Source organism: Parasteatoda tepidariorum, chromosome 12, assembly GCF_982258835.1.
Source record: "Parasteatoda tepidariorum strain Cologne lab strain chromosome 12, Ptep-v5.0, whole genome shotgun sequence".
In the NCBI taxonomy this organism is placed as follows: domain Eukaryota; kingdom Metazoa; phylum Arthropoda; class Arachnida; order Araneae; family Theridiidae; genus Parasteatoda; species Parasteatoda tepidariorum.
The window spans coordinates 54020491-54047523 of NC_141766.1; the positions used below are offsets into that span (position 1 = coordinate 54020491).

Here is a 27033-nt window from a genome sequence, read left to right on the forward strand (position 1 = left end):
TAAATATTTTGGAATTTGAAAGCCATTAGAAAATACCCCAAAACACAATAAACAAATGCAGGAAAAATTTTTAATTTTTCGTAGAATGGGTAATAAATTCCATAGTCTATAGCAGGGGTAGGCAACGCGGCGCCCGCGGGCGCCATGGCGCCCCCGATCGATTTTTAATGCGCCCTCGCTGGACTAATGTAAATGTATGATAGCCAGAGTGATTTACTTAACTCTTGTCAAACGGCGATATACAGCAAGTAGTCAGTTGAGTTTAGGATTGTGCATGATTATCTGTAAAATATGCGCCCTCGGTGATTTTCAAATTTAGTATTGCGCCCTTAAGGACAAACAGGTTGCCGACCCCTGGTCTATAGTAACAGAAGAAACTGTGCAGAAACTATGAAGAATCTGTAGTAATTGGAGTCTGTAAATATATAACATGTAATATATCACAAGCACTATAAATTTTAGAACTTTTTTCCATGTAGTTGAAGTTTTAGTATGGTCTGAAATTACCTTATAGTTAATTTACACCTTCAAACAGAAAATCAAAAGACTAGCAAACAGCAATGAAACTAGAGCAGAAAATATCTTTCAATATCTAGAACTCCGATATAACTCAATACCAAAAAAAAAATTTAGTAAACATTAACTTTTTAAATGTACAATCTGGTTAGAAAAGTTGTGAAAAACCAATTTATATCTATATTACTATTTAGGGTTGTATAGTAGGGAAATAAATTTAATAAATCCTTTAAAGCTTTGTGACAGCATTTAAAATAAAGAATCATTTGGTATTTTTATCTTCAGAAGTATGTCTAACAATATTCCTATTTTATGAATGGGGTTCTAATTAATATAAAATGTAAGAGGGTGTTAGATAAATTACCCTCCTGAATTTGTTGGTTTCTGCACTGTTTGCTGCTGGCTGGGTATCATTCTTATTACAATTTTGAAAAGTATTATGATTGTTTGTGATGTTTTTTTAATCGACTAACCTAAGAGTTTTCATGTTCAGAAATAAAGATCTCTTAGAATTATTAACGCATAAATATCGAGTAGTGAAAAAAATTCAATATTAAAGCTCTTATTTTTGCTAGGTTTAAAATTACCTTGAACAATAGAATCTTCAACTGACTGGATACAAGGAGCAGAATATTGAAAGTAGAAAAAAGTAACATCGACTCATGTCTGAGAAATAAGGGAGCTGAATAACCATACGGATGTTTTATTAGCCAAGCTTAAACAAAATCCATTTATTTAAAAAAAGGAGTATGTCTTGTTGTTGCGGCAATGTTTTTAAATCACAAAGACAACAGCAATAAATGAAACATTCAAATTTAAATGTCAAGTTTCATGACAAACATTCATGATTTTACAGCAAGGAATACAATCTGCCACAACCCAGATACGCTCAGTTATCAAATAGTTTTAGAAACGAGTGAAATGAAGCTTCAGAGATTATGATTATACAAATCCTCCGAATTAAAAATTAAGGAGTTCTTAAAGACCTTTTTTAAGGACTACCAATGTGGACACTGCTGATATTAAACATTAGCTATTCAACATTCTTAGATATATATAATGCTGGAAAGAATGGTCCCATCCCCTATATTTAGTAATTTCCTAACAAGGATATTTTAAGTTCGATTTATTAGAATATTGAATTAAATTCAACAACCTGCGTTACCGATGCTTTTGTTTACGTTTCAACTGGAATGGACGAAGAGTGGCGTAACTCATGAAGAGAGTGATGTAACTCGTGGCACTGGATGGCGGTCATTCAACTCTATCAGTGATCGACACTTATCCAGAGCTTCGGGAAGGTTCACCGCTTGATTTATAAGGTGTTTTCAAAACAATTTCTATCTTCGTTTTTATTCTTTATGTTGGTCACACTCTTCACGGTAGGTTAGCGAGTTAGGAAGATGCCGGAGGGCAAATACGTTGTTACGGAATATCCACCAGTATGCCAGAAAAAGATTTTTTAACTAATTGTTTTGAAAGTTAATTGTTTGAAAGTTTTTTGAGATAAATAAATTATGATTTATTTTTAAAACTAAGTCTTCATTCAGGTATGACTTTTCACTGCTACTCTGCTCCTTTCCCACCTAAAGGGAAACAAAGGGTTATGAGCATAGCAATGCCATAACGGAAGATTGGAAAATACTGCAGACTAATGTGCCTGGAAGACGAAGGGGGTGAATGGGTATAGAAATTCTGATTTTCAAAGAAGGATTTATATTAAAGTAAAAATGGCTACCTACCAGATAACTCCACAAAACTCAACCAATTATGCAACAAGGTCGACAGATGTCAGGTTCCTATTGTTAGAAAAGAACTGCTTTGATATTGTTGACGGAAAGGAAAGCGTACCAGAAGAAGGGAAAGAAGAAGCTGGAAAGCGTGAGGTTGATGACTTCAAAGTCAGACAGAAGTTAGCGTTATCGATATTGTACCTAAATACAAGTGAAAGTTATAGAAAAGTGATTGAGAATATGGATGATCCTGCAGAAGTATGGAAAATACTGAAGTAAAACTTTAGGCCTGATATTAGATCGTTTCACATGTAGCTGTTTAATGAATTATAATCCAAAGAAGTGCCTCCAAAATGAACAAATTACTTTTTCATTGAGGTTGAACGAATAGCAAAGCAAATTAAAGCCATGGAAAAGTCTGTAGAAGAAGTTTTCTGTTGCTGAGAAACCTGCCGGCAAAATTCAACCCTATAGTTCAAGTAATATTAAGATGGAAGGATGAAAATTTTCACCATGAAAAGATCCTAGTGAAACTGATAATTGAAGAATCAAAATTGAATATTTGAGACACAGAGAAGACAAAAGTGCAAAACCGGAAATGTTTCATCTCCAGAGATCAAGACTCAGATGTTATATTTGTGGAAGATACGGTCACCTACTGCGGAAATATTGTAATCACAGATTTGGCGAAGCATCTATGTATCATCAAAATACGATCACAAACAGCACAAGGTATCGCCGACATCATCATCATGGTGTGCCAGGTCAAGGTATTGAAACAGAGGTAACCAAAGTAAAAAGAGTGTATCACCTATCACCTGAGAGAAAGCTCCAAGAAAAAGGTATCATTAAAGTATGTTTCAACACTTTTTCTGGAGGAAGCCAATTTAACAAGAAATGTGAATAATAGTGCATGGATTTTAGATACCGCTGCAAGTAATCACTTTTGTAACAATAAAAGTTTATTTGTTGCACTTGAAAATGTTAAAAAGGAAAGTTTAGTTTTAGCTGTAAATAATGTAAGTTGTTCTATTGAAAGAAAAGGAAATGTAAAAGTTTATTTTGGTAATACTGAACGTAATGTATAAAAAAAACTTTTATTTACCTAAATTAAGACAAAATTTAATATCTGGTCCTATGCTTCATAAGTATGGTTTTAAATTTGTAGGGCAAAATGGTGAAATTAAAGTTTATAAGAAGGATTCATTAATGTTTAAAGCTAAACTTGACATGGGTTGTATTATATTTATCCTAAAGTAGATGTAAATGAGATATAAAGTAGATGTAAGATGGGAAAAATACTGCTAATGATAAAGCATATAATGTCACAAATCAGTTGATATGTTTGTAAGACACATAAATTGGGCTGAAAGATGGTTAGACCGAAAAGTAAAGACAATTCATACAGATAACGGTAGTGAATTTATAAATCAGTTTTTTGAACAGTTGTGTTAGAAAAAAGGTATAAAACATCAAAAAGCAAACATCTACAGACCACAACAAAATGGGTCAGCTGAGAGGTTAAATAAAAAAGTGCTCAATAGAACATGTACTATTTCAACAAAGAGTAGATTAGATAAAAAAAATTTAGCTAGATGCACTTTTATATTCTGTTTATGTCTGGAATATCATACAGGTCTATCAAAAACTCCCATTGAGATATACACTGGATAAATATCTACAGTATGTCATTTTCAAAGTATTAGTTCAGAAGTGTATATTTGAACACCTAAACTTTTGAGAGGAAAATTAGAACCTAAGGCAGTAAAGGGCATTATGATAGGATATTTGATTGAAACGAAAAGGTATAAAATATGGATTCCGGAGGAACACAGGGTAATTTAAAGTAGCGATGTTGTGTTTTCTAAGTTTCAGCAGAAGTCTAATGGAACAGTGCTGGCACCCGTTTGTCCCGATTATCCAAGGGTTAGTCAAGAAGATAATGAAGATGAAGTGACAAAACTGGAAAGTTCAATCTCATCTAAAACAGAATGCGATACATCTAGTGCTTCAGAAAACGAGAGTGAAGGTGATAAACTAAGAGACTCAAGAAATCCTGAGGAATCATCGTGCCGAAGAGCAGCAATACCCAGACCCAATTGTTCTAGCATTTCATCTATTGCTGAGTCCGGAAAGGGTAAGCAACTTAAATTAATAAGAGAAGTAGAAGATTATTGTAAACATCAAAATCTTGTTTTTCGCAAAGTATTTGACTTTAGTGGTAGAAATAAACTTGAAGGGTTCGTAACATCAAATCCCAGTGTATCAGGGATATAGATAAGATCAATAAATGAAAATGAGACATAACTAGATGTGATAATACCACGTACTTACAAGCAGATGGAAAAATCACTACAGTTTTCGTCCTGAAAAATGGTGAGGGATGAAGAGTATGAGAACTTAAAATCTAGAAATGTGTGAGTTTTAATAGAGCTACCTCCAAATAAGCACAGGCTTGGTAGTAGATGAGTTTATAATGTAAAACAGGGTTAAACCAAGTTGTTAACTGATTGTTTGCTCAGGGGTACACCCCAAATTAAAAGTGAGAGTTATGAAGAAACTTTCCTCCGATGGTAAATTTTTCAGTTGTAAGATTTTTTTCTTCATTGCTTGTAGTATGGTTAGGATGAAAACACTTACAATGTGACATAACCGGAGCATACTTATATGCCCCATTATCTGAAGAAATCTATGTGAAACAAATCCCGGAGTTTATGATTAAACAGGAAAAGAGAGTTTTGTATGCAGATTAAAACACGTGGATTACAAGAAAGTGGGAGAGCCAGATATTTTGAGCAAACTAAAATTTTAAGTGAAATTGGTTTAAATAGTTGTATATGTACTTATAATAGTTGAATACTTTCCATTTACATGGATGATATAATAATTTTTGGCGAGACTAAGAGTGATATACACAAAGTATTAAGTAAGTTAAAACACAAATTAGATATTAAAGTTCTTCAGAAAACTAAATGTCTTTTAGGGGTGGAATTTGATGAGTTAGATGGATGTTTAGTTATACAATGAATTCCCTATATTGAGGAAATATGTAAGAATTATGAGAGTTTAAAATTACCCATTACATCTTCGCCCATTTCAAAGGGTATTTAGTAAGCGTCAGTATCTACAAAATAGTGATGAGCAGAATTGCATGGGTAAATTGAAATATTGAATCATTTTAGGATGTTTGAAACTTTTAGCAGGTCAGACCAGACCTGACATATCTTATGTAGTACATATTTTCTATCAGTTTTAAAATAATCCCGAATTGGAACAGTTGAATGGATTGTTGAAGTTGTTGTGATACATTAGCAAAGCCTGAAATTATAAGTTAAAGCTGGAATGTAAAGGAAGTGGTCTTTAAGCTTTTCAGATGTGGATTTTTTAAGCAAACCGAGAAGAGAGTATCTATAATAGGAGGATAACAAGGAGAACCTTTAAAGACACATCAGTGAGTTTGTCTACAATCGAGGCAGAGTTTATGATAGAAAGTATTAAAGAATTTACTTTGCTGAATAACATTCTTAGTGAGTGTTCAAAATATTTCAAATTTAGACATCGGAAACCAACATTAATAGCCAATAATCAGGCAGCTATCGACTTTCTTAAATCTCCAATAGAAAATTATCAAACCAAACATATTGGAATAAGGTACCACCATGTAAAAGAACTTTTTTATAAAAATGCCCATGAGGTTAAATTTGTAAAGGGTAAAAATAATTTCTCAGATGTTTTCACTAAACCATTATCTCAATTTAAATTAAGAAATTTTGTAGAAAAGTGTTTTTATGTAAGAGTAATTAAAATTTGAGTATAGTATTTTTGAGGATTTTTTTACCACTCTACCACAGTTAAAAGTTTAAACTTTAAATACATATATAATGTTTTGCTATTTTTTCATTATGTAAATAATTTCTAACATATCATATTGTTGGGTACACATGCTGAGATAATGAATTTTGAATAAGTTAGCGCCGCAGCACAAATAAAAGGCTAAATGTTAGGAATGGGAGGTGTGATAGATTTGATAATTTATTATTTTCATTTTTGATATCATTAAATTGTAAATAAATCGTGTAAATAAATCGTGAAGTCATTTCGTCAACACTTTATAGTAATAGAGTTTTTCCAAGGTAATCTCCAATTTAATATATGTACAACCAGAATTCTAAAAGTAAAATATCGCAGTAAATCTGTCTAAATGTTGAAAATGTGATAAATCGGGGTTCCCACTCAACCTCAGAAATATAATTCTGACTTTCCAAAAATATCACGAAAATTTTAATGAAAATCTAAATAATATTTTATCTATACCATGCAATTTTTTATCAGACAACTTTGATTTTTTTCTTGCAATGTCAAATATTAGATTTTGCGAGCAAAGAAATATCATTGAATGAAGATAGAAACATTGAAGTTTCACTAAAATGTGAAATTTTTATAACAAATAGTTGTTATAGATGTCAGAATTACTTAACTCTAATCGCAATAACTGATTACTGTTACTGACAATTTTGAGACTGGTTGTTTTCCAGGTGTATAAGAGTTTTCCAGGGGTTTTTTTTTTAAAAAATTTCTTTTTTTCCTGACTCTTCCATACTCTTTAGAGGTCTACTTTTAATACTGTCAAAGATTATTTTAAAGAGAAAAATATTCCTCTTGCAAATGTTATGTCTGTAACCCCTGATAGAGCTCCTGTAATGGTGGGTCCACATCTTTGATTTATTGCCCTTTTGAGGAGGAATCTGATATTTTAGCTGTTCACTGCAAAATTCACAGACAGCATATAGTTGGAAAAAATCTCAACAACCGCTTGCATCAGTCATCTCTGCTGTGAATAAAATTCGCAGTAATGCTCTCAATGACAGCTGTGTAAAAAAACGATGAGGAATTCAATCGCTTGCTACTACAAGCCGAGATTCGTTAGCTTTCCAAAGGTGTCTGCCTTAATAAGTTTTTGAATCTTTTCAACTCTGTGCTTGAGTTCCTTGAAGACAGAGATGTAGCTCTGAGAGACAGATTGCTAGAATTTAAGATAGACCTTGCAAACATGACAAGATTTATTTGCAAAATTTAATGGCGCTAATTTATAACTTCAAGGTGAGGAGCTCAATTTGATCACTACAAAGCCAATTTCTACCCCTCTAAAAAAAAACTAATTTAGTGGAAGCAGAATTTTGGTAGAAATGAGCTCAGCCAATTTCCCATCTTATCAGTTCTTAAAAAGACCAGCGAAATTCTTTCTGTTGATACACAAGAATACTGTCCACACTTTGATTATTTGCACATAGACTATTCTGACCGTTTTAAAGATGTTTTGTCCCTGGAAGTCCCTCAATCGGTTATGAACCCTTTTGTGAATATTGAAGCAGCAAAGGTTTTGATTCAGGAGGAATTGGTCGAACTTTTAACTAATGAAACTTTGAAAGCTAGCTTCCAGAATGTAGATAGTCTTGCAGACTTTAGGACATCAAGGTAACATCAGTCACTTCTACCCTGGACTGTGAACTATTGTCAAAAATATTTCAATTGCCTGTCATCCCACTGACATAGTTGCTTGATTATTTCGTTGATACAGCTTTTTCAAAGGAATAAATTATCTTAGGATGTTTTCTTAATTATCTAATTTAGAATAAATTTCTCTTTTTAAAACACCATGATTCTAAAACACCATGATTACGAATCACAATGTTTAATTTTATAATTACGTGAATACCAGTCAGGATATGATACTTATTGTAATAGGTCTCCAAAAACCAGTTCACAACTACAGATATTAGAGTCTTTTATTGAAAATTTTATAAAAATATTATTTTATTGTATGTATGCTTAATGTAAAATATTTAAAAAAAATGAGAAATAAAATGAACTTGAAACACTATTGTAAAATAAACTTACTCGAATTCCTCATCCCATGTGGAGTCTGGTTCCCGCTTACGACTACTGCAATAAGGAAATAAATTATTTAATCTAACACTACAATAAAAACTTTAAAAAAATTAACATTTTATGTATTCACAAATTGTAAATTAATTCTGATGAATGTATCAAGGTAGCAATGTGAAAATGTAAACAACCATGTGTCAGGATTTTTAATTAGCTTTTTTGTACAGTTAGTAGAAAAAAATATAAAACAATTGAGGTTTATTGTCTATATGTTGCAATAAAGAAAAAATAATTATCTTGAATAAAATAAATAATCAAAATAAAGCCAAAATTTGATTTAATTCTTTTTTAAAGATTAGGGTTTAAATAATATCTTATTTAATAGTTCTTTTGGATTACTTTCTAGGAAAGCATGCAACAAGGGATTAATTTGGTAGCCCAAACATGTTTACCATAATCTTAGCCAATCTTTTTTTATACTAAATAATCCTGGAAATTTTATTTTCTCATATTAATAATTCACTTTAAAACTTTAATAATCTTAAGTTATTTACTTAAACCAACTATTCTGTAATGGAGCTGAACCCACCAGTGGTTTACCAAAAGAGCAAAATTGGAAGAATGTTTCTCCCCTATACATAATTTCTCTATCTAATAACATGGAAAAACCAGTTTACCTATGTGGGGAAGACTGCAGGTTAAAATACAACTTTTTAAGTACAGAACCATCAGTGTGTTAAACTTTTTCTTTTGTATAATTTTGTATTTAGTAGCATTGGGTTGTTAAAGAGACTAATATATTTTGATTAAAAAGTTTTCACATTTTTTTTAAATTTTAATTAAATATTTCGTAAATGAATTTTTAAAATATGCATGTTGAAAGAAACTCATGTGGAATGGGCACTTTGAATAATAAGAGATGTCATATGCAGGATGTTCAGACATTTTCAAATTGCCTTACTTTCTTTCCCTGTAAGTCTAATATTTACCCTGTATCGTGCAGATAATACACTGGTGGACAAAATTAAGAGACGGAAGACATTTTCTTAAATATCTCAAAAAATACTGAATATAAATAAATGAAATTTGGTATGGATATAGCTTAGTCCATGATAATAAAGTATGCAAAACAAAAATGAAAGTGCCATTCACTGGCAAGACCTATTGCCAATAAATCCAATGTAGTGTGAACTTAAGGATAAAAGATGACAATAAAAGAGAGGCTCCTACAGTGTGTGTTGCCTCTAGTATGGTGTATGGTCACTCCTGACAGACAGACAGCATGCACAACGAGTATGCATGCTGTAAATAAGGGAGTTAAGGAGGACTTGTGGAAGACCCTCCCATTCTTCCACCAGAGCAATTTTTAACTCCAGAATGTTTCTGGGGGGAGGTTGGCGCATCGCAATAGCTCAATCAAAGAGCATCCCAAACATGTTCAATAGGATTTAGGTCAGGGGATTTGACTGGTCAATCCATTCTTTGAATATCCTCGCTTTCCAGATACTCATCAACCATGAGAGCCCTATGTGGTCACGCATTGTCGTCCATAAAAATGAACTCAGGACCAACAGCACCCCTGAAAAGACGCACATAGGGCTCTAGGACCTCCTGCCTGTACCTCTGGGCATTCACGGAACCATTGTCAAACATATGGAGCGGTGTGCGGGTATCTTGCATGATACCTGCCCAAACCATGAGTCCTCTACCAGCATAATGGTCCCTTTCGATAATGTTGCTGGGATGGTATCGGGTTCCAGGTTCCCTCCATATCAATAACCGTCCAGAATCAGGTTGTAGACTGAATCCGGACTCATCGGTGAAAAGAACATTAACCCATTGAAGCTGTGACCAATACTGCTGTTGTCTGCACCATTCTGCACGCACTATTTTGTGGGAGGGAGTGATTGGGATGCAAATAACGGGCTTCCTGGCATACAGCCCTCTTTCATGGAGTCTCCTGGAAGCTGTCTTACTCGAAATTGATGATCCTATAGCAGCCGCGAGGCCTCTAGACAATTGAGTGGCTGTAACCGTCCTCTGGCGCTTAGCTGAAAGGAACAAATACTGGTCTTCATTGGCCGTTGCAGCCCTCGGACGACCTTGTCCTGGTCGTTTGCATACTGTCCCACTAGTTTTAAATTTACTCCACAAGTTGAAAATAACGCTTGGTGTTATATCCAATTCCCTAGCAATCTGAGCTTGGAACTGACCTGCCTCAAGTCTACCCACAATTCTCCACCTCATACCTTCGTCGTAAACGATGATGTTCACTCATTTCACCTAAAACCCAGCAAGAAACAACAAGATTATTCAAAAAATGCACTAAAATCTGCAACTGTCTCTTCACCTGCTGGCTTACCAACGCCCACAAGAATACGTAAACTTATCTCAGGGCCAATAGCGCTACAGTGACCATATATGGCAATCAACTGTCCAGGTTTAGAGAAATGTGCGAAAATGCTTTCCATCTCTTAATTTTGTCCACCAGTGTATTTAATATTGTATTTTATTAACTAAAAAAATACTTCATAATTTAAAATATAAAATCAGAGTAAAATAAATATAATATTAATGGACATATTAATATTATAAAATAAACACTATGGATTTGAAAATAAGGAAGGTTTTATTCTAGACCTTAAAAAGGGCATCAGGCTAGAAGCTGAAAAGGGCATTATATCCCCCTCAAAAGGAACATCCATTACAAAAAGAAGCATTGCATTTCACAAAATTCTGCATAGCTTTTAAACTCAAAATATACTAAGTTCTCAATTTTATTATTTAAAAAAATCTAATTTTCAAAGAGATAGTTTAATTTATAAATAATTTTGCAGTTAAATTAGCACATTCTACAAACCGGTTTTAAAATGAGTATTTTCAAATGTTGCTTGTCATAATAAAGTTTTTAATATATCAGGACTTTAAAAATCCCAGATCGGTAAAAGAGGCGATCGGAACTGAATCACTAGAACTCTGTCTTGGAGAAAGATAAAAAATAATTAAAAGCTGCAACGTTAATTAAGTACTCTTCAAAAAAAGCTGTGATGCATATCAACTTATTGCGAGCTTTGCACCTGTGAAGTAAGAACAGAATAAACCTTCAAGTCCAGTTGTCTAAAAACTATTGTGATTGCTGATGGACTACATATAATCCTTAGCTATGAACTTGCATAACTTCTTTAAGGATACGTCTCTCAGGGTCTCTTAATTTCAAAAAGAATTTGTGCCCAATGTTCATGGATGTCAACACGTGTTTCGATGTTTGACCATTAGTGTTTTAGTAGTTTTCTCTCTATTTCTATAGCTGTTGTGAATTACCTTACCTGTTTTAAATATTTGTAACACTCAGTAGTTTTCTCTAAATGTTAAAACCACCCGAGTTAATGTCTTTAATTCTAAAGGCACCCAGATGGCTCTAGAGAGAGTAAAAAATATGTGGTGTGGGTGGTTACAACTTTAGCCTTTTTCTATGATCCATTGAAAGGGTCCCCCATCCAGTTCCTATTGACTAAAGACAATGGTCTTGAATATAAGTCAACATATCAAATTAAATAATTGACTGAAAGATTACCTTAACTTTAAAAATAAAAAAATGAACCACCTTATTCAGTTCCAGATCTGACCAATATAGTGAGCTATAAGCAGAGCCAAGAAACCTTGCTTTGAGAGTAAGTTGCAAGAGGGAAAAGAGGAGTGATTTCTATTTGTGTGTGTAGCTCTATCAATGGGATGGCTGAAAGATAATTGACTTTTACAGTGAGTGTTATTTACAAAACTTATAGCCCTTATTTAGATTTTCCATGCATGGTTTTTTCAAAATTCATTTTCTAGGGAATTTGAGTTCTGATTTAAATAAATATTCCTTTGTATAAATAGAATCTTTCTGTAAGTTTGTGACAAAATTTATTTAACATAAAAATAGATAACGTTATGCCTTGAAAACCCTGTCAAAATTGACATTTTGTTTCAACAATCAAAAATATGGTAAGTAAACCTCTAACCTGGTCTGTAAAATATGGAAAATTATCAAGACATGTACAATAAGAAAAAAAACAATAATTCTAAATCTTGACCCAGACAAACTTTTGACTTCACACAAAACAATTTTTAATTTATTTATCAATTGAAACTGAATTAAAACTCACAAAGAATAAATGAATCTTACTTAAAATCAGTACGCATATCACTCCAGTTGTTAGATCCAGCACCATCTTTTTTATCAAGAGAACGGATTCCACTAAAACAATTAAAAAAAATTTCAATTATAAAAGTTCTGGTTGAATAGTTAACAAGTAAAATGAAAATTATTCTAAAAGTTGAGTTAACTTTAACTATTTTGGCAATAAAAAGTTTTATTCAAGTAATTTTTAAAATACATTTTGCAATTGAAAATGAAACAGATAATGAATAAATTCAACAAATATATAGATGGATAGATCGATAGATACAGTAGAGAACCAATTATCCAGGATGCTCGGGACCATCGCTATCCCAGGTGTATAGTTTTCCTGGTTTTCAGGATTGGCCAAAAAGTTTTGTTAATCAATGTTTTATCAAATCCAAATTATTTTTATTTTTTAAAATTTTTTTTAAAGCAATTTCATAGTATTTTGAATTTTTCTAAATTGATGTAAGCAATAACATTCCACCCTTTCCTCAATTTGCAACAGAAAAATCATTTGGCATGTAGAACAGAGTAAGCAAGTATCTCATTTCTTTAAACGTAAGATGCAAGGAAAATTTTCAGAATACTTTTTGTTAAAAACTGTTTTGATATTTTTCCTGCTCGTCAGACATTTTTAATTTCCATCTAACACATTAACAGTTTACCATTAATAAAACAAATAATTCACTTATGAACATTAACAAACATTTCATTTGTATAATTTTGTATTTAGTACCATTTGGTTGTAGGGATATATTAGACATTTGGCATTGGAATGCGGACATATTAAGATATTTGGAAAGCGAAAATCAGCACAGAGTGCAAAGCAGAAGCAATTCTAATTCGCTTCTGTTGAGTTGACAATTCTCAGGCCGATCTGCGAGAGGAGAAAAAATTATGAATCGAAACTTACAGCAAAATTGGCTTATTAGCAGAACGCCTCTGCTTTTCCTCCCTTCTACAACAACAGAGTCATACAGAAACAAGTCAGAAGAATTCATAATCAAGATTTCATACAAAGAGGTTGTATACAAATGGCAGATGAGCACACAGAGTAATCTGCTAGAGGGAAACAAAGCAGAAAACTTGTTGAGGGTCAGAGGGCCAAGATTCGCAAAAAAGCAGAAATACTGGCAGGTCTGTACCACTATTTAAAAAATTATTATTCATAAAATATTTATTAAAAAAATGAATCCTTTTGTTATTTAAATTTTACATTTATTAGAGTTCATATCAAAAAAATATATTTTTTCAACATATTTTTATAAAATATAAAATTATTATTTATTTTTATATTTTTTATTTATATATTTTTTATTTTTAGTTTCGGTATACTACAAAAATAGTTGTTAGATATTATAAACTTTGTATATAATCAGTAAACGGTCCATAAAATTGGATTGAACTTTGCAGTTTCTATAATCATTATTAATTAAAATAAAAAGATATTGGATCAAAAATTGTAATCTTCTGATTCTTCAAACCTATTTCTTAAAATCTGCATTTGGTATTCTTAGAAAATGGAGTTTTCTAAACACAGAAAAATTAGGAATAGCAAGATAAAAATAAACTAAAACTCAGGACAAATAAGGAAAAATCAATATTTCATCATTGAACATTGAAATTAGAACAATTACGAACCCTAAATTTGATTAGAGTTTGAATAAGTTTGCTGATTCATAATTTAAGAACAAAGTAAGGTTAAACAAATATTAATAAGAAAATAATAAATTAAAAACACTTATTACCTTTTATCACTGCCACTATGACGATCAAAATCTCTCCTTGGTGGACGATTATCCGTGTTAAAGAAGTTTCCTCGACCACGTGGTCGTCCTCTTCCTCGGAAGCCACCACCTCGACCCCTACGCATTTCGCCATCTCTTTCTCTATAAAATATGAAACAAAATAATTTTATATCCTACAAAGGATAGGGTATATTTTAAACTTTATAGAACAAACGATAGGATATATAGGGAACAGGGTTTTTGCCCCTGTTAATAAACAAAATTTCACCAATCTTAAAGACCCTATTGATAATATTAATAGTTGGGGTATTTATCAAATATCATGTTAATGTTGTCGTGCGTATATTGGGCAAACTAAACGTACCCTTAAACTTTGACTTAAAGAACACAAAAGATTAGTCCAAAATCAGAACATTAATCGATCTTCTATCACTCTACATAGTTCGACTTCAAATAACAGGCTAGAGGCCACCAGATAAATTACACAGTCTTGCCCTTCACTCGCTACCATGATAATGAAGTTTATGCAATAAACATATTTAAAATTCAAAGAAATGCTGAATTAATGAGCGGAAACTATAACTAAAAAAACGAGCATTACTAGCAAGAAATTTTCACCACAGACAATGTGTGTGGACACAATGTGCATTTGTTATTATACAAAATGATACAAATATTGCCACATCAATCTAAAGGTTAGGCAGTGTTTTTCTCATAGTTTGCAAAATAATTCATTAGTGTAAAAAATAAAACTACTTGGTACAGTATTTTTTTGCGTTTAAAATGAAATTTTAAAATTTCACTAACATATCCATAGCTTTAAAAAAAATATTTTATTGTTTCTCATAAGATGCAGAAAAAAACACGATGTAAGCAAGTTACCATATGATTTTAAACTTACATTTTAAAAAAATTCCTTTATTCTAATCCGCTTCATAATTATTTTTTTTAAAAATTTAGATATGAAATTTCTAGTTTTAAAACTTTTAGTTTTATTACTTTCATTAAACTTACAATAAAATAAAACAAACAGGTGGAATGATGGTGTCTTGAATGACTTAAAAACTTAAAAGATCTCCGACTGGAAGATCAAGGTCAGGGATAGAGAGTGGGCTGTAGTGCAAATAAAGAAATTTTAAAATCATTCTCTGATATTATTCATTTCTTCTATTTCATCCAGTTCCTACCAGTGTGTAAGGGAGAAAAAAAAATTTTCTTGAAAGGCGCTCAACCTTCACTAAAATCTCTTAACATCATGTCTATTTTGAGACATTGCACAATGCAAACCTTTATACATTACTTTTTAATGCAAAAATGCAGCTCCTCTACTGGGCATTTATACTTTTTTGAAATATTTTTTCTGAAATTAATATATTTTAAATTTTAATGTTTATCTTTGAAAATTAAAGATGTTACTTCCACAACCATAGGCTAAACAAATCATGGTCGTATGCTTTAATAGGCAGAAAAAATTATAAAAACCCTGATTTTAGGTATTAACCAAAGGCAAGGGAAAATACCTGGGTTAATGCCCACTTGTAAATACCTTATCTACTGAGTATTTACCCGACCCACATCTATATACATAAGTACCATAATTTAATGTGTATAATCAGCAGATTACCTGCTAAAAACAGGAAGATCATCAGTGCGGATCTACCGAAAATATCCCCCTCCCCGACATCCTTCCTATCCGCACCCATAAAAGTGCAAGGGCTGATTCATACTGTAAGTGAAAAATGTATGTGTGACTTCGGAGATACGAGCAAGAAACTTATTGTTAATATATTTTATTGGTAGCCTTCTTATAAGGCTTCGTATTTCACTGGAGCTTTATTGGCAGCCCAATCATTAACATGTTAATCAGGTTCTTGTTCTCATCTCCAAACTCGCAAATGTGATCTTTTGAACCATCATTTCTCAATTTGATGTTAATAAATATTCCTGAGTGCCAATTTTAATATCGTATAATGCATTAGAAATTATGGTAGTTCTAAGATTGGGAAAATTTTTATACACATTTTCAAAATACAAAAGATTTAGCAACTATGCAATCAATACCTGGATTCAGAACTCTGATGTGAAGGCTCATCTCTGTTCCTGAAATTTTTCCGCTCTTCTATATCTCTGGATTCATCCGAATTTCTTAGACCTTTTATGTTTCGATCAGCAAATGGTCTTGTTCTTGGTTTGTTTAAGATTTCTATAGACAAGAAATAAATTTTATTCATATTCATTCCAATTTTAATGTTACAAAACTAAGCCAATGTGTCAGATACTATTTTAATATTTATTTATTAAGTTACCAACATCTTCAATCATACTATGAATTGTAAAACAGGAATTTCAGAGAAAAATTACTGAAATGAACTAAGAGTTAATAGTGTAAATTCCTAGAATGTGCAAAACAATCTATTACTATACAGAATTTATTGTTAAACCTTTATTAGTAAACTTCTAATTTCTACTCTCACTCAACAAGGAGTATGTCATAAAACCATAACCACGGAAAAGCAAGGCGACTTTGCTAAGTTACACTTGCGAAATGTATAATCAGGATAAGATTTATATATATCTACATACAGTAATTTTTGGTAAAAACGGCACAGTTATACATGCTACACACTCAAATAGTATATAAAATAAATTTTATTATCATCGCCTAGACTGCAACCACAAAAAAAGCCTATCTAAAATTTTCTATTATCATCGCATAAGCTTGACAGTCGTATATGTCACTTCTAATTTCAAATTTTAGCCTTAATTAAAGGGAAAACAAAGATTATAAGCACAAAAAAGAAACAAAACAAGCTTTTACAACGGCATATCATATAGGAAAGTGAACTCAAAAACTTTCTAATGTAAATTGTGTGAGCTTAAAATCCCACATCCAGCTTTAAATCCCACATGCAGCATGGTGCAAAAATAAAGTCGAAACTAACTGGCTGCAGTTGAAAGGATAGGAATCGAAACGAAACATTGTGCATTGGTCATGTGATGCTATTGACCTCATCAATAAAAAGACAGGTTAGAATTTTTTTTCCTGTTTCTCTTTTCTCAACTAGCTGTTTCTCTTTCTCAACTGTTTCTCTTTTCTCAACTTCGTCCACCCATCTACTCCTAAACATATCTCTCGAAATGGGGATAGAAGTGAAACAAAACGTGCCAATCATGTGGCTCTGATGATCCCATAAATATGTATTTTTTCCCATAAATATGTACAGTAATATATTTTTTTTTCTTTCTCTCTTCTCAAGAAACATGCTTCACACACTTATCCACTCCTGAGAACAATCTCTTGCAGATGTGAGAATGAATTTCTTTTTGGGCTACATTCCTTTTCCTCGTCACATGATTTTTTTATTTTACATAATTGTTTTAACCTGGAGCACATTTTTTCCGAATCCCCAGAACACAAACATTCATTTAATTAAACTCAAGTTGTAAATTGGTTCCTGTTGCACATTCATAGTTGACAACATACAGTCCATCGTTAATCAAAAACTTGTCTTACCCCACCACATTTTAAGAAAAAATATTAGTTGAAAAGTATATAATTTTCCAAGCAAATTGATTGAGCTATTTCAAAACTTTTTTGTAAACATATACTTTTGTTCCAATTCACATTGATTGCGGAATTCTCGCATAAAAAAAACGAAAAAAATAAATTTGCTGGATAGGTCACATATCACGATAGTTTAGCTCGTGTTAAATACAGATACGCTGTGGCACATATACCAGAAATCACTGCATTATAACTTTTAACTCTTTTTTTCTTAATTATATTCAGGAAAATCTTTTTTACTACCCCTATTATTCATACAAAAAATATAGATAAGTTGTGAAAACTTAAGATTTCTCTTAAAACTCTTTTTCTAATGTCATACAGATGTATAAAGAATGATTAAAAATTTCCCACCCATCCCCTCCTAATAAAATATAAAAACTAATTTTTAAGTTTAACAAATGTGCCGGTTATAAATGTCTTTCTCTTATTATGCGAAATTTGAATTGAAGATACAATGAACATGGCTGGAAAGAATAATCGCCACTGAAAACAGAAATCTAAAAAGTATTCCCACCAAAAAAAGATTTCGAAATCTAAGTCGCTAGCAAAATCTCTCACTCCTGCAAACTAAACCACAACTTGAACAAAAAAGAACATTGGCACGAAAGAAGAGTAGAACATTGACAATAAAATATTATGGTTGGAAAAATTTACACCTGTCTCAGATTTTAAAAAATTATGCTCTAAACAGTCAAAAATATTCTTTAAATATCTAATTTACAGTTTAAAAACTACAAAAATATTTAATAAAAATATCAGCCCAAAATGGCTATGGAGACTTGCTCTCTTTGATTATCTCCTAGTGTCACCCTTGGTGATCAGTCATATTAAATAAATTACGAGATTACAATTTAATTAAATATATAAAAAAAATTACGAAAAAAGTGCTGAGTTTCTTTTTCATAAGATGACCAAAAGACTGAAACAAGATTACAAACCAGTGTTTATTTTAGACCAGGGTGCTAGAAACTGAAAGGGGCAATCGTTCCCTTAAAAAACGGTACCTATCACAAAAAAAAAGCATTTTTTTATCTTATGAACAATACTTAAGCATTTAAGACACCCAAAATACATAAAGTTTGAATTTAAAAGGTAATTAGTTTAAATAAAAAATAATTTCTTAGTTCTGGAACATAGAGTGGCAGTGTATTCATTACAGAAAAAAATTGGGAGAGAATTTCTCACCCTTTCTCAAAAACAGGGTGAGATTTCAAAAAGTTAAGTGAGATTTCTAAAAATTAAACAGTGTGCATAGCCAAATCTTTGAATCAAAAATAAGCACTTTTTAAAAACTTTTCAAGCACTTTACAAAAATTTTCAAGCACTCAAAAAATTCATATTCAATCAATGATATTATTGAAAAACAAAAACTTTTTATAAACAGTTTTAGCGTTAAAAAAAAACCCAAAAAGAATCGGGCGTAAATTGAAACAATCAGTACTTTCCCACATCACTGAGTGAATTCAACTTGACCCTGAACTCAGAACAAAAGTACCCTTACCCCCTACGTCAAAAAAAGTGTTAGAAGTAAATTAAATAAACAAGAACAAAATTAAAATAAATTAAAAAGAAAAAGATTTCATAAGGATCTGACATTCTCTATTCGAATTGGAGCACTCGGGTTTCGGTTTCAAACATGAAGTCTGCGTGAATGATTACGTAGCAAACTCCCCATTTTTCGTGAAATGCATGCGATCCACCAGATATCACTGAAGGGGGAAAAAAATTATTTGGAAAAAAAAAAGCACTTTTTAAAAACGTCAACTGAAAAAAGCACCTTTAAAAGCTTTTAAAAACGAAATCCCCAAAAAAGCACCTTTAAGTACTTTTTACAAACGCTACGCACCCTGTTAAAAAAACACGAATAGACTTGGAAAAAAATTTATTTCTTTAATTATAATACATTTTTCACATCTTCTAATTGAATATTTTTGCTGCATCATCATATGGAAAATGTTCTATGTCTACTTTTTCATCAGTCTTACCTACGGTGAACACGTGGTTGCAGAGAAATGCGTTCTGAAAGGAGTTCCGTGGTTCGGGGGGGTGTTCTGCTGTTTGCACTGGTTCTGAACAATACTGATAAATAGGGAAGCTAGATAAACAAGGACCGATGTTCAAAATAATGAAAGATCAAGGAAGAAAAGTGAAACGGATTTTATTCAAAATGGCAAAAGAAGAAATTTTTTCCAAAATTCGTGCATTTTGAAATTGATTAATAGAGTGCGCGTACTTCTCGAGTTAATCATTTTTTATTACGAGAAAAGAAAAAAATATCCGAGATTCTCGCGCTGTAGTGAAAACACTGGAATGGCCATAATTTTAGAATTTTTAAAATGTTGTGTGTCGTAATAACAACTTACAAAAAATATTGGGATTTTAAAAACAATGTCAAATTGATTGAAAAATCAATAAGTAATTGTAATAACTGTCGAAAAAGCGATGGAAAATGAATGTGGATTAACAATGGAATCGTCGCGAATTAAGCTCATGAACAAGTTATTAAATGTGAAACTTGCTATCCTTAACATCATATTAATAACATTGGAATCGAAAAACCCATGAGAAAATAGTCAAGAAACGGCAAACAGCTGCCGAAAAACAACAAATAAATTATGTCAGGTTTCGCCAAGTGGGCCCACTTTGAAAAAACCCACCCGGGTTTTATTGGGTGGGCCCACCTTGTAAAAGCCCACTTGGAATGATAAGTGGATTTTTCAAAAAAAAAAATTTTTTATTAAAACTTATTGATGCACATTTAATTTTATATAATTTATTGTGCAGCATAAACTTGTCAAATAGAGTTGCATGATTTATATGATTAAGTTTTTAATATTAGTAAAATAAAAGAAACTCGAATCTATAATTTTATAGTACTATTGAAAACTTTAAGTGGATTTTTTTAAAAAGTAACATTTTAATGAAATTAAATGAAATAGAATTTCAAATAATATAGTTCAAAATAATTTCCAATAATATCAATTTTTCAAATATAGTTGCACGCTTTATATATTAATATTATTAATTTATATGTTTAAAAAAGATGGGAGAAAAAAAAGTTTTTTTTACTAAGTGATACATTAACACATTTAAACAGTTTTATTTTCCGGCTTTAAAAAAATAAGCTAAAACTTTTTATAAGAGAACTTTTTAAAATTATTCATCTAAAAATTAAATCATTTTCCGAGGGTTAATTATTTGAAAAAATGGGACAAGTAACTGATACTCTTTATAATTATACTTAATTTCAATTTCACTTTCTTTTAATTTATTATAAAAACATGGAAGACCATTAAATATTTTAGTTTTTTATTAAAGTCAAAAGTCAGATGAAATTTTAGTTTTCACTGATTATAATTTTATAATAGGAAGTATATATATGTTTAATAAATATAGTAAATAAGAGTGTGTGAAAACAAAAAGATTTGTACACTTGTTCCTTTTATATAACTGCATTTATATTTTATAATGCTTGAGTTAAAAATTGTGAAACGTTATGTACTTAACAATAAAGAAGATTCAAATATGTATTAGTGTTAGTGATAATGCGTTATTTAAACTTAATATAAAATACATATAACAAAATTAAAATAACTTTTTGGATTTATTTCTATTTTTAAGCTTATACAACACTTTTTAATAAATAAAAATATTTACAAAGTAAAACTGAGTTTATGAGCAATATATGAAAAAACCCAATTTTCCCCGGGTTTTTTCAAATAAAACCAAATTTTCCCCCAGTTTTTTCAATAAAACCCAGGTGGATTAGGATTTTTCTAAAATACCCAGGTTTTATCAAGCCATGAATTATGTGGACTTATAATAGAATCAATCTAAATTCGCACATCAAAAGTGACTTCTTAAATTGAAAAACTCTTTTGTCATAATCACATCATATAAAAATTATCAAATTAAGAAAAAACAAGTGGAAATGACATGGATTTAAGATAAATTCGGTGCTAATTGAATGCTTTAAAAAGTGATAACTCAAATTAGAAATGTGGATTTAAGACGGATTCGAAGCGAACGCCTTAAAAAGTAATAACTTAAATTAAAAATTAATGTGTTGTAATCAGGGTTCGCCAAGTGGGCCCACTTTGAAAAAACCCGCCCGGGTTTTATTGGGCGGGCCCACCTTGAAAAAACCCACTCGGAACGATAAGTGGGTTTTTTCAAAAAAAAATTTTTTTTTTACTAAAACTTATTGTTTTGCATTTACTTTTATATAATTTATAGTGCAGCATAAATTTGTCAAATTGAGTTGCATGATTTATATGATTAAGTTTTTAATATTAGTAAAGTAAAAAAAACTCGAATCTTCATATAATTTTATAGTAGGTATCTACTATTGAAAACTTCAAGTGGGTTTTTTCAAAAAGTAATATTTTAATGATATTAAATCAAATAAAAATTTAAATAATATACTCTGAAAAGATCAATTTTTCAAATATAGTTGCATGCTTTATATATTTATAAACAGGTTATTATTATTAATTCATATGTTTAAAAAAATTGAAAAGAAACAATTTTTTTTCTTTTTTTACCAAGTGATACATTAACAAATTTAAACAGTTTATTTTCTGGCTTTAAAAAAAAAAAAGCTAAAACTTTTTATAAGAGAACTTTTTAAAATTATTTATCTAAAAATGAAATCATTTTCCTAGGGTTAATTACTTGAAACCAAATGGGATAAGTAACTGATACTCTTTATAATTATACGTAGTATTAATTTCACTTTCTATTAACCTTATTATAAAAACATGTAAGACCATTAAATATTTATTTCAGTTTTTTATTTAACTCAAGTCAGATGAAATTTTAGTTTTTACTGATTATAAATATTTACAGATTATAATAGGTAATATCCATATGTTTAATAAATATAGTAAATAAATGTGTGTGAAAACAAAAAGATTAATAAACTTGTTCCTTTTATATTACTGCATTTATATTTTATAATTCCTATTTTAAAAAATTATGAAACGTAATTCACTTAACAATAATGAAGATTCAAATAGGTAGTGATAATGCGTTATTTAAACTTAATATAAAATACATATAACCATGGTTCCCCAAGTGGGCCCACTTTGAAAAAACCCACTTGGTGTTTTTTTTCACAAATTGTTTTTTTTAAATTTGGTTCAAAAAGAAGTATCTCCTAATACTATCATTGGACACATCGTTGAAGTTAACAAATATTTTAGAAATGTGCATCAAGCACATGGATGGGCAAATGAAAAAAACTACTTGATGACCCAATGACACTAGGTGGAATTCATATTGTGAACACGTAAAAACTTTTGCCAATAATTACCATAAATATGAAGAGATTGTTCCTGAACATCAAAATGAATCTAATAATAATATGTCAAAAATATTAAATAATGTTGGGCTTTACCAATAAACTATCAATTGGGAAAAGCAGATATCAATTGTTTCTTAAGCTTTAAAAAAAGCTTCAATCAGAAAACATTTCAATTTCAGAAGCTGTTGAAATATGAAATAACTTACTATCATGTGATGAATTAGAACCCCATAAACATTTTGTAAAAAGATTCAATCAGGCTCTTCAGCCACATCATTTATTAGTATATGCATCCTGGATCCCGAAACAAGGGGACAATTTTTAAATGATGAACAAGACCAATTAGCAGAAAACTGTCTTTCTAAGCACCATCCAGAATTTCTGCCACGTGTTATGGCATTCAAAATTTCCGATCCTGAATACTTACCAAAATCACTGATGCTTGGACACTGTTATTCAACAGTTTTCATCAAAAAATAGTGGAAAATTATGGCAAAAAAATAAGTAAATAAATAAATAAAATTCCTAGCTTCCACAAAATTTCTGTCAATTCTTTTTTATTTGCACTCAGCACCAGCATCCTCTGTCTCTATCGAAAGACACTTTTCAAGTTTCGGTTTGGTGCAGAGTAAACTTCGAAATAGATTAGGAATAGATAAAGCTACAAAACTCGTAAAAGTGTATCACCATCTAAGAGAGAAATGTAGACACTTTGAATCTGTTGTATGATAATAATAATAAAGGAAAAAATTGTACCTTTTTTTTTTTTAAGTTGACTCTTAACATCTGCTGACAATTTTTAACTATTTGGAGAAAGTTTATCACAATTAAAAAACAGTTAAAAATTAAAATATTATTTTTAAGATTTTTTAAATATTATTTTTAAGATTTCATTTGAATACAATTTATTTTGTTTCTTTTAATCACATTTAAAAATATTGAAAGCAAACAAAAAAATTTCTATTAAGTGATACATTAAACAACAATAAACAAATTTAAAGTTTTATTTTCTGATTTTAAAAAAATAAGCTATAACTTTTTACATATGCTTTTTTTATAATTTCAAGATTAATTTGTCTTTTAAAACTATAAAGTTAAAATGTATCTAAAAATGCATATATTTATCTAAATATTTGAAAAAAGGGGCAAATAACTGATACTCTTTATAATTATACGTAATTTTAATTTCATTTTCTGTTAATCGTATTATAAAAACATGGAAGACCATTAAATATTTATTCAAGTTTAATTTTATTACAGGTAAAAGTCAGATGAAATTTTAGTGTTTACTTATACAACTCTATTTAATAAATAAAAATATTTTCACAGTAAAATTTATGAGCACTAAATGAAAAAACCCAATTTCCCCCGGGTTTTTTCAAATAAAACCCAATTTTCCCCGGGTTTTTTCAATAAAACCCAGGTGGGTTGGGTTTTTTCAAAAATCCCCGGGTTTTTTCAAACCCTGGTTGTAATAGCATATAAAATTCATTGCAGCTTGAAAAACCATGCATAGAAGGCCAAAAATATGACAAATAACATGCTGAAAAAACTATCATAGAACGACATCAATTATGACGGAATCAACGCAAATTGAATGTTTTAAGAAGTGACAGTCAAATTCAAAATTTGAACGTAATATTAAATCTTAAAAAAATATCAGAGAAAATAGAAAAACCATGTGCAAAGAGCCGAAAAAATTACAAATAACTTCCAAAAAACTTATTTCGATTGTCTGGAAAATTTGTGTACGATAATCAATATCTATATTTAGTATTAAAGAATCGTCACCAACTTTCCAAACGACCCAATATTATCCAACAATGGGAAATTATAATGGAATCAACATGTATCGAACTTCATAATAACATGATTTAGAAAAATCAAGTGAAAGACCACTAAAATGATAAATAACTCCGAAAAACCTACCATAAAACGACGAGAAATTGTGTCAGAATTGTCACGAATCGAGTATCCATCAAATAGTGACGAATCATCCATCAAATAGTGACGACTCAAATTTGAATTTCAAACACCCAATAAAACCCAAGTAAAAGGGCTGAAAAATGATTAAGAACTTTCGAAAAAACTAATCATCAAACACTATGAAATTGCGAAGGAATCGAACATCTCAAAATGTGATGCAATTTTGAACCCAATCGAGAAGACTAGGAGCTCCTAGGTCAAATGTTAGTAAAAATTTAATTCCAGGAAGACTTTTAGATGAAACTAATCCGCATTTGCTTTAGATGAGGAAGAAAACCACTCACAATTAGCTTGATGGCAAGGGGACTCTAACCCATGATTTGTCTACCACTAAGGATATTTTATGTCAGCATTGTGGTTGGTGCAAGGCGGGTGTGGAATTCAGTTTAACCAGTCATAACTGGGATTGGAACACAGTTAAACTCATTAGGGGGCTAACGCTCTATTTCCTGAACCACCACGGCTCTCTTAAAAGTTATGCAAATACTTTTGAACAATGCCTTTTTTATGATAGGTGAACTTTTATTAAGAGAAATAATGCTCTTTTCTGCTTTTAGCACACTGTAACTTTAAAGGTTTACAATGAACACTGGCAGAAGCCATGCAGACTTGGATAAAATGAAAAATTTTCGATGAACACAAAATCTCTATTAAAAAACTTTCTGAGAGCAATTGATTAATTCTTAATAACAGTTTCAAACCCTTTCATCACCCCCCCCCCCTTGTTTTGGCGAAATTTGCTTCAAAATTGCGTTGTTTTTTTTAAATGTTCTAATTTTTATAAAACTCTATAATGATTCATACCATAAGGATGAGTTAGGTAAAAAGAAAACACAAATAAGCTAAAAACGGAAATCCTTTATCCCTATGCTTGTTAGTGAAAGGGAAATTGGCACACTTCAGTGTTTGTTCAATTTAGGAACAAAAATTGCAAATAATTGCGTTTGGTTTTGAGCTCAGTTATAAGTTAGCTTTAGCAATATCATAAAAGATCATGCATAATCTTTAAACACTATAAAAACATAATTATATAGTATTTCCTACATCAACAAACGATCTTTAAAAGCCAAGATATTAATAAACAAAGGCATTTAAATAAATAATAATTAAGGAACAATTTGTGATTTAATTAATATTTTATACAAGCAACTTCAAATCTGAGTTAAATCTATTATGTTTCAAAGCATAATATAAGTTATTCAATTTCAGCACACAATAATTCTTGCTTTTAAAACGGACATCAATTTTTCAATTACAAGTCAACTCTTATTGTAGCTAGCTCTATTGTAAAGGCGAAGTTTATTTTAAATTTGAAATTTCAGAATATGTTTGAATACTATAGAAAAGTTATCAATGCTCATTTCTTAAGGATTTTTTGTTTAGATGTAAATTTTCTAAAGAGCTCGAAATGTGAACCAAAAATAAAGTAGATACATTTGCAAAAGTAATAACAATTTCATGCACTGTAGTTTTTTTAATTAAGGCCTTTAATACCTGTTGTTTCAACTGGTTTTGACGCAGTAGCGAGGGGATTTTCTTTGGGCTTTTTAGAAACGGTCGCAGCCGGTGTGGGTTTTCCAGGCTTGACACTTTTGTTTTTATCCTTCGGCACAGTTTTATCGGTCTTTCGTTTTTCCTTTGCTTCCTCGCGCTCACGAATTATTTCGAGAGGGTCAACATCTTCATCGTAAAACAATTCATAACGATTTTTAACACCGATTCCGTATGTATTTTCCATCTTCGATTGATTTTAAATCTTAAGATGGAAAAATTATTTTAAAAAAATAAAATTTAAGCCTAATAATACGGCATTTAACATTCAGTTGTTAGTTTATGTTTAACCGCGCTACGGTCATGGTTATGGTCGCTTTACTGTCTTTTTGGGAAGATCGTTGCTTGGTTGACGGAATTTTCAATTCAATATACTTATTTGATTAGCTAGCTCAAAGATTGACTTTATCGTTATCGTTTAACCCCGTTCCAGGTTTACTTTATTTGGCTTTCCTTTCCTTCCTTTACATGGCGAAAGACAAATTCATTTTTTCTCACCCGGAAACCTATATATATTTTTTTTTCTATCTTGTTTCGTTTCCTTTCACTTTATTTATTTTTTAAATAACATA

General features: G+C 30.8%; 1 protein-coding gene across 1 annotated transcript in view; it reads right to left on the minus strand.

The window, feature by feature from the left end:
• Positions 1–26779, minus strand: part of LOC107448332 (intracellular hyaluronan-binding protein 4.S) — a 41948-nt gene extending 15169 nt beyond the window's left edge. Inside the window, exons 1-5 of the mRNA XM_016063860.5 lie at positions 26405–26779; positions 16113–16254; positions 14052–14192; positions 12304–12375; positions 8148–8192 (exon numbers count right to left, since the gene is read on the minus strand). Coding sequence (XP_015919346.1) covers positions 8148–8192; positions 12304–12375; positions 14052–14192; positions 16113–16254; positions 26405–26648 — 644 coding nt within the window. The 5' untranslated portion in view covers positions 26649–26779. The remainder of the gene's footprint in view (positions 1–8147; positions 8193–12303; positions 12376–14051; positions 14193–16112; positions 16255–26404) is intronic.
• Positions 26780–27033: the final 254 nt, after the last annotated feature.